Source organism: Pistacia vera, unplaced genomic scaffold, assembly GCF_008641045.1.
Source record: "Pistacia vera cultivar Batoury unplaced genomic scaffold, PisVer_v2 Contig340, whole genome shotgun sequence".
In the NCBI taxonomy this organism is placed as follows: Eukaryota; Viridiplantae; Streptophyta; class Magnoliopsida; order Sapindales; family Anacardiaceae; genus Pistacia; species Pistacia vera.
Genome location: NW_022196158.1, coordinates 120,256 through 130,116, shown reverse-complemented (window position 1 = coordinate 130,116; position 9,861 = coordinate 120,256). Strand labels below are relative to the sequence as shown.

Genomic DNA, 9,861 nt, shown 5'->3' with positions numbered 1-9,861 from the left:
GTTTCGGTGTTCTGGTTTCTTTGTTTCCTCTAAGGTTTTAAAGCTCTAGTTGATGCTAGTGACCTTTAGTGCTGCATACATAATAGTTACTGTAACGTGGGGTGTGATGGACTATGGGGGTAGAGATTTGTGTGTGGAAAATTAAGTGAGACATAGGAAAAGTGTCGCGAGTAGGTCGGAATAGAAGCAAGATAGAGATGGCATTCAGCTGTAGAAAAAAAGATAGATTGAATTCTTGAAAGGAAATGTTACGTCATTGAAAATATAGATATACTTATGTTTATAGATTTATCAAGGCATATATCTCTTATTTGTTAGAGCGATACTCTAGAAAAACCTTGTGTGGAGAGATCTATATTCACCTCCTCAATCACTTTGGGGGGCTTTAATTTTTGAGTCAAATTTTGTTTAAATGGTTGTTTGATTTTGAGAAAAATATAATAAACCGCATTAGAAATAATCAATGAATAATACGAAGTATCTCACACCAGTAAACTGAATCAACAAGAGATGCTCCCCACAACTTGTTAATGAATTAATTCAAAAGGTTTTATTAGTTGTTATTCCTCAAAGGTCAACCTATGAATGATCTCTCAGTCGAGCTCGTTATGACCTTTCAGGTCGAGTTCGTTTGACCTCTAAGATTGGGGTCGTTTTGGCTCATTGAGGTCGTTTTGACCCCTTAGGTCGAGGTTGTTTTGACCTCTCATATGACGTCATTTTGCTCATTAAGCTCGTTTTTACCTCTCAATCGTGCTCGTTATATGCTCTGGTCGAGCTCAGGTTGTGCCGTTATGTGCTCATTCGTCATATGTGCTCGTTATTTGCTTAGGTCGACCCAGGTCAAGCCCGGTGTGTTGCAGTGTGCAGTGTCGTCAAAGGGGAGCATGACTTATTGGTAAAAAATTCATTCAACTCCCCCTTCACCCATGCTGCCCCCCTGCCCCGCCCACACACCCCCCCCCCCCCCCCCCCCCCCCCCCCCCCCATATTCCCCTTATTAAATTTGACTTCTTTTTCTTTGTAATAGATAAGTAATGGGCATAAATCTCCTCAGAAGAAACCAAGTGTAGCTTTCACACTTGCAAGAGATAGCCCTCTAAATGGTAGGTCTTCCAAGAACATAGGGGTCTCTACATCTTAAAAGATTACTCAATTATGACTTTCACACTACAAGCAAGGTAGCTCTTTCACATGTGACAAAGTCAAGCAAATAAAGAACTGTGTGCAACAACTCCCTGCATCAATATATTCAGCTTATGTTGCGGAGAGTGAAATTGAGTTTTGTTTCCTACTATACCACGTGATCAAGTTTTGCCGAGAAAGAAACATCCTCCAGATGTGCTTTTTCTATCATCCAAGTACCCTGCCCAATCAGCATCACTAAAACCCACAGAGTAGGATTAGAATCATAAGAAAACCAAAGTCCAAAATCTGATGTTCCAGTAACATATTTCATGATTCTCTTAACAGCTTTAAGATGAAGCTCAGTAAGATGAGATTGAAACCTAGCACACACACTACACTAAAGCACAAATTAGGCCTCTTGTGTCAAATACAACAAACTCCCTATCATGCTTCTAAACAACTTATTATCAACCTTTTTACCTTTTTCATCATTGGAAATTAAGAGTGGAGCTCATTGTGTGTATCATCTTGGCAGATTCAAGATTGAATCTTTTAAGCATGTTTTTGGCGTAAGTAGACTGGGAGACAAACATGCCACAATCAATTTATTTGTTTGAAGACCAAGGAACATGCTAAGTTTCCCAACATACTCTCAAATTCATCTTTATTAAAGTAATAAATTTTTCAAGTTGAGTATGGAGAAGTAGAACCAAAAAGAATACCTTCTACATAAATTTGAGAACACAAAAATTCACCTCTTTCCTGCTTTATGAACAAGGTTTTGTCAGCATTACCTCTAATCAAGTTATGATCAAGAAGGAGAGGCCAGCCTGTCATACCATGCTCTTGGTGCTTGCTTCAACCGTTAAAGAGCTTTCTTAAGTTTGAACATGTGATCAGGCTTGTGAGGATCCTGAACTCCTACTGGTTGCTCAACGTAAACTTCTTCCATCAGCATTCCATTTAAAAAGGCACTCTTCACGTCCATTTGGTAAAGTTTCAGCTTCATACAATAGGCCACTCCAAGCATTAATCTTATAGATTCAAGTCTGCCAACAAGTGCAAAGGTATCATCGAAATCAACTCCTTCAACTTGGGTATACCCTTGTGCGAGGCAACAAGTCTCGCTTTGTTTTGCACAATGGTCCCAAGCTCATTGGATTTGTTCTTGAAAACCATTTTGTTCCAATGAAATTAATCCCTTCAGGACTTGGAACTAGTTTCCACATATCATTCTCTCAAACTGTTCTAACTTCCGTGCATAGTCTGCAATCCAACAGTCGTCTTCAAGGGTCTCCTTTGCATTTTTTGGGCTCTGAAAGGGAAACATAACACAGGTTATTAATTCACTCAATTTTTTACGTCTAGTGACCATTACCTCTTCTGGATTTCCAATCACTGTTGATGGTAGATGAGCCTTTTTAATCCAAGAGGGTGGTTCTCTAAATTTGAGTGTCTTTTGTTTAGTTATTTCATCCGAGAGATCAACAATTAATTCGATCCTTGTCTCTCTAAGAGATATCCTTTTTGAGCTGCAGATGTGCAAACTTCGGATTTTGATGTGGTCACATCTTTATGAGAATTTGAAGTGGTACCATTGAGAGTCAAGATTTCATCAATATCTTCTTTATGGGAAAATTGCGAAAAATCTTCAGAATCAACAACATTAAATGATTCAATTATATGTTGAGTTTTCATATTGAAAACCCATATAAGCCCTACTATTTGCATAATATCCAAAAAAAACATCTTTGCCACTCTAGAGTCAAATTTTCCTAGGTGATCTCTATCATTCAACACATAGCACTTGCACCTAAAACATGAAAGTAGGACGGATCAAGTTTCTTACCTTTCCACGTTCATAGGAGTTTGAGAGGCACCTTCCTTAGAAAAAACTATGTTTGCAATGTGACATGTAGTGTTGATTGCCTCAACCCACAATTTGTTGGTAATTTTTTGTCATTTAACATGACTCTTGTCATTCTTGAGAACTCTATTCTTTCTCTCCACGACTCCATTCTGTTGCGGTTTTTTTGGGGCAGAAAACTCATGCCATATACACTACAAATACACAAAACTGGAAAAATCAGTGTTCTCGAACTCTTCTCCTGATCACTTCTTAAAAAGCTTTGAACACCCCTTTTATTAGAATGAAACATAGGCCGCCCACTTAGCATGTCACCAAAGATACAGCCCACTATCAACTACCTTAAAGCTTCCATTAAAAAGTATTTCAGGTACCTGGTTATAAGACTGGCGGCCTTCAGAGCTACGCCTGCATTATATATATATATATATTATTATTATATATTAATATAATGTTATTTTAAGGATCATTTGTGGGTTAATGGCTCTATCCTTTAATATTTACTCTTTTGAATGCTTGAAAGTTTGAGAGAAATTTTCAGTAAACCATCACTCCATGCCATTGAAGAGGTAGGTGCACACACATGCACACAGCAATTGGAGAAAAAATTTGATACCAAACTAGTACACATCAACATATCGATCAAAGGCTAATGCATGCATGCATGTCACATAAGATTTAAAATAAAAATTACTGATCAAATTAATTGTAAAAGACTGAAAGTGATTAAAAATAATAATATCACATGATCTAAAGACATAGACTACTGAGATATTGCCCGTGCGATACCTTTGTGGTTTTCTAGAATTTATAATATTATAAGAAACCTTAGAGGTTCACATTATATGTAAAATGATATTAAATATTTTACATTAAAAAAAAAAAAAAAAAAAAAAAAACCCTCTCTATAGTGTCCCTATATTCATATTTCTATCATTTAGACACTTCCATTTAGTCACCAATATATATCAATTTAATCCTTAAATAATAAAATTTTCATTCATCCACAATATCATAAATAATTCATTTGCAGTTGTTTTGATCTCTCAGATGGACGTCGTTTTGCTCATTAAGCTCGTTTTGACCTCTCAGATTGTGTTCGTTATATGCTCTGGTCGAGCTCAAGTTGTGCTCGTTATGTGCTCAATTCGAGTACAGGTCGTGCTCGTTATGTGCCCAGGTCGTACTCGTTATGTGCTCAGGTCGAGCCTAGGTCAAGCCCAGGTCGTGCTGGTTATGTGCTCAGATCGAGCCCAGGTCATGCTCGTTCAGGTCGAATCTGGAATAATAGAAAGTACAAGAAATATCTGAAAAATAAAAAATAATATGATTGAAAACTTAAAAGAAAAAAAAAATTTTAACAAGTTAAACAATTAACACAAATATGAAGAAAACAAAAAATTAAAAATTAAAAGTTTGAATTTGGCCAATGTTTTTTAGATTCTAGCTTCTATTTTTTTTTTTTTTTTAAGGCGTTTTAAATAATTTTTTTAAGTATTCTTAATTTTTTTAAGTTGTCGTCAAATTTGTTAGGTAAGTCCTGATTGAAAACACAAGATGTGAACTACATGAAGTAAATGTCCATGTTTTATTTCCAGAACTACATTTTGGTTTAGGTGTGTTAACGCGACTCTTTTTATGCACAATGCCTCTAATTTTAAAGAATTCTTCCATCTCAAATTCCAAGCCATAACTACCTCTAGGTAGTTTGGCGGTTTGCTTAGGACTCTTGAGTGTATTACCCAAGAGGTCCTGAGTTCGAACCTCTATAACTACTAATAAAAGTGGCTGCAGGAGATGTACCCAACCCTTAACTTCAAGGCCCGAGAGCTTAATTGATGTGCGCGCAAGTTAAACGGGGCACCCTTGGATACCAAAAGTAAAAAATAAAAAAAATTTCNCTTCAATCGCACACTATTGTAATGTTCTCCATCATGATAAGATCTAGAGGTAAAAAATAACAATGAGAACAGCTTGTGCCAAAATTACGAATCACAACTACCATAAAGAGAAAAGACAACTGTGAATAAATTGAAAGATAATGCACAAAAATCTCAACACTTTTTCAAAAGAGAGAGAGAGAGAGAGAGAGAGAGAGAGACTAAACCAATCAAGAAAACAGAAGAAAGTAGACTGTTAAAATTATTGAGGCTTAAACAACAAACAGAATATAGCCTACAAGTAGTTGAAAGATGTAAATAAACAACCTCTCCATCCAAAGATTTGTTGAATAACAATCAAATAACATATATAAGCTACAAAAGTAGGCTTCCATTTTTAGGATTTGGCTATAGTACAAGAGAAACTTCACATAAAATGTCCTCATCTCTCACAAAAATTAACAGACATCAGATAAAAAATTATAATATTAAGATGGCAGAGGAATGTCAACCGTCAAGTCTGACACACTAGTGTCCCACCTAAAATACTCCATAACATAGCTAAAGTTTAAGGTAAGAAAAAAAAATTGCGAGGGCCAAAGGTAAACAAATCCTCTTTCGTATTTAGAATAAATGCAGCACAAATGAACAACACAAGCATGATAAAAAGTTTTAGAATACTCACAAATGAACCATACGAGCTTCATCAGAATCAAAATTCCGAATGTACCAACGAGGTGACATGTGCTGTATAGATCATAATCAACACTTAAATCTCCATCTTACTCAGAATAAACAGTAAATGCATGCAATGCATAGTAGTGCATATACACCAGTGAGAGAGTATCATCTGTATCAAGTAAAGAGCGAAGGAGAGTTTACATCTTAAAATGAAAACCATGCCCATCCAATGCAAATATTGTTTATTTTGGGTCTTCTAAATAGTTTGCAAGGTTTTAAAATGTGGCTTACACTAGAAAGGGGCAGAGGGGAATATCAATTAGTAGCTGAAGTTTTGCATTAGTGATGTAAAACCTGGGTGGGCCACACCAATCCAGTACAAGTGCTTACAATCTCACCTCCTGAGAACTTGACATCGTCATGAAGAGTGGCAATATGAGAGAAGCACAAATACACACACCCTTCGCTCTAATACCAGTTGAAATCACCGATGAAAAGACTAATGGTTTACTCTACAACCAAGCAAGATCAAACAAACTCAACTAGCGTTTCGTGGTAAGAGCCCATAGTTTCAACTAAAAGGTCAAGGTTTCAAATCCCCTTGGGGCCACCTTCTTGGGATATCATACCCAATTAGTTTCCTGAGTAACAAGGTAGCCCCAAGTTTAGAACTTAAAACATTTAAGAAAGATCAAGGGATTTCTAAGTAAATATAAATTAATTAATTAAAAAAAAAAAACTCAACTTTAACACTCACAAATAGCTCAAAGCCACATGGGAACTAAAAGTCTCAAAAGAAAGGGAAAAAGATATGCTATGATAATTTGATAGCAATCTGGATGAATAATAAAATACAGAAGTACATCAAAGAGAAAAAGGGTCGCACCCGGTGAATGCATATATTACAACGTGTAACAAGAGAGGCTGCCTGTAATTCCATATGTCCAGCCCACGTGCCATCTTCTTCCATGGATAGACAATACTCATCAAATGGGACATCATCCTCAATAAAGGGCTCGAATGTTTCACGATTCTTCTATTGATTGAAGCTCCAATATAAGATTCATAAAGGAGATGATTTTTCAAAAATGAGAACAAGAGTAATCATCCAACCAGTTGCTTCTTGAAAAGCAAACAGATTATCATAAACATCAATGAAGGGAGCTGTAAGTATCATCTAAGAAAAAAAAAGAGATTTCATATTGACATGCAGCACATAGGAAACACTTTGAAGTGTTTTCTAGTTAAAATAAAATAAGATAAAATAAATAGAAACATAATTTTCAGAGCACAATTGGGAAGTTGAATATATTTATTAGATACCTGACTGCAACCCCAGATTTTCAAGACAACAGACTGTATCTTAAACTGTGCATACCTATGACTACTAGAACCGTATAGGTTGTGCAAATCTTTTTCTGAGCATAAACAATGCTAGCTATGACTACTAGAATCGTATAGGTTGTGCACATCTTTTTCTGAGCATAAACAATGCTAGCTATGACTACTAGAATCGTATAGGTTGTGCACATCTTTTTCTGAGCATAAATCATGCAAACCTATGTCTACTTGACTAGTAGTTTCTGCACTTGTTTCCAGAAACTCATACATTGGTGAGAATTACAAAGCTTATTGCAATTCAGAATCAAGCCTGTACTGGGCACCATGTCGAGCCAGTTGAATTTCCAGTTTAGTAGTCTTTTCATTTCATTCCAGCCATTTTATTATTAATCATTTCTCATCAATATTGATAATAATAACTGAATTCACCATATACTTCAGCAATAAAACCTAAGTTCTGGCATCAAATGCAACTGAAGGATAACAAAAAAAAATAATTTTCAAACAAGCAACAACAACTAAAAAAGTTGTGAGAATTCTTCTAAAAAATGACAGCAACTCATATAATTAACATTTTCTACCTTGGCAGCCACTTACCACTATATATTGTACAACCAAACTGCGATATTTCTCGTGTTCTTCCTCATTGCCTTCCAACTGATCTGCGAGTGCCCTGCAAGCCAACAAGAGAACAACTTAAAGTACATTCAGATAAATGGACAGCACACTTTTTTTCTTTCTTTCTTTCATTTTTTTGTTTATCAGTTAATTATTTTATATTTTGTCAAAATAGTATTTCATTCAAATCCCTTAAATGATACTGTGAAAATTTAAAAAAAAAAAAAAAAAAAGTTTCTATAATGAGTAATGTCAAATGAGATCTTCCTATAACAGACCTGAAGAAACAATTACCATCAGCTGTGACTTGGATGATTTTTAGGCCCAATGTGTCAAGCTGTGCACGAAACTGAGAAATATCAGCCTGCTTTCCCTTTGTTTTCATAACCTTCTGAAACAGATAATCAGCACAGCTGGAATTAAACAACTTAGCAAAAATAAAAATATACATAGTAAAAGAAAATCATCCAAAACACTGAGCTACCCGTTTTTATGTAGAATAAACTAAAACTGATTCATCATTAGTCAAATGAAGGGTAAAATCTATGGCTCATTAATAAACCTTCCACTATTTCTCGGAAAGTTTAATGTCTTTTCAGATATTTTCTTGCTCAAAAAACTAATTTTTCCCAAATAATTATTGTGTTTAACCTTGCCATCATTTCAAAGCCTCCAAACAAATGTACCCTTAACATTGTTGATAGCCAAATGTGTCAATATCAAAAAGTGAATCTCACATTACATTTCATCGCCTAACAACATCAATCCACAATCATAGCATTCCAACATCCTTGAAAACAGCGGCTCAGTACATTTAAAATCACCTACCCCTCTCAATTACACCAAAACTCTCTGCTCAATCGCTCATGTCATTGGTATGTATTTTAAAGAAAATTCTTAAAAGTAACATTATGTAACTATCCTCTAATTGCATCATGAACAAGTAACAAAGTCAAAGCATGTAGGCCATTTGAAGCACAAATCTTCCTCACACGCATATGCATTATAGAAGACTTAATATATAAACAGAAGCAGTCGACATTTAAAGCACATATGTTTTGCCCAGTATTTCATTCTAAACAAAAAACAGCACAAACATAAAATTAAGGTTTTTTTTTTTACATACAATACATTTTTCAACAGAAACGAGATTATACACAATTTATTTATAATTCATAAATTAAAATATCTAGATATAGTAAGCGGTATAGAGCTAAGAAATTTGTAGCATAATTCATAGAAAAAAAAAAATATACAAGAAATGGAGAAGATAAAAGGTAAAAATATAAGGGTAGAATAGAAGCGAAATTACGTGGGTCGGTTTCTTGAGTTTGGACTTTTGTTGTTTGGGTTTTACCATCGTTTGAAATATAGGAATGCTTGGGATAGAGAGGGAAAGCGAGACGACCACAAGCCGGAATAAATGCGGCAACTCGGACTCAACTCAACTCTCTACTGTAAAAAGTGTAGACAATACGCTTCATCGTCCCAACATCTTTTTTAATTTTTCTTTCCATTTACGGTATATCCCTTCCTCCTTGTCTGTCTTCCTCTCGCCTCGGGTCTGGACGTAAGCGGTTCTTGTGATGGGCTTAGAGCTCTGGCCCAGTTAAACACTCATCAGCTATTTCTAGGACGACTAGTATAATTCATTTTCATTTTAGGGTTCGTTTGATTCGAGGTCATATAAGATAATGGGGGTAATCTTTATTTATTTTATAAAATTTTGTTGTTTGGTTTATATGTAATAAAATATTACATGTATTTTTTATTATAAATAGTGTTTATAGTTGGTAATATAGGGATAATCAGATACCTCCTAGTAGGTGTTATTAAAAGATTATCAAGGTAATATGATTTTTATACTTATTTTGTCCCTAATTAAATACCATTTTGGATACACATGTCCTCAAATGTCTACCAAATAACCATTACCCAACACCCCTACATTTGAAAATTTAGCTAAAACACCCCAGCTACAAAAAAGTTTAAAAGTTAACAAAATACCCTTAGCCACCCAAGGCCACCGCCAACCGCAGGTAGTAGTCACCGTAATGGTATATGACCGGCGGGATCTAATCGGTCGTGCATCGGTAAGGTTGTTTCAGATCTAGCCAGAAACGGACTTACCAGCAAACGAGCGGCCAGATCTCGCTGGTTGTGCGCCATTACGGCGGCTGGCTGTCAGCAGTGGCTTGGGGTGGGTGGGGTGATTTTGTTACAAATTAAAGTTTTATATAGCTTGGGTGTTTTAGCAAAATTTCAAATGTAGGGGAGTTAAAAGAAATGATTCAAAAAAATAATATTATATAAATATTTAGAAATGAAGGCAATTTAGTAATTTAT

The 9,861-nt window shown here is 35.4% G+C and overlaps 1 protein-coding gene across 1 annotated transcript; it reads right to left on the bottom strand.

The window, feature by feature from the left end:
* Positions 1-1,993: 1,993 nt before the first annotated feature.
* On the bottom strand, positions 1,994-8,875 carry LOC116138351 (OVARIAN TUMOR DOMAIN-containing deubiquitinating enzyme 7). The gene is made up of 8 exons (XM_031424065.1): positions 8,828-8,875; positions 7,794-7,906; positions 7,495-7,570; positions 6,443-6,592; positions 5,561-5,622; positions 4,870-4,939; positions 2,373-2,443; positions 1,994-2,177 (listed from the first exon to the last, which is right to left on the bottom strand). The coding sequence occupies exons 1-8, from the start codon at positions 8,873-8,875 to the stop codon at positions 1,994-1,996; spliced, it is 774 nt and encodes a 257-aa protein (XP_031279925.1).
* Positions 8,876-9,861: the final 986 nt, after the last annotated feature.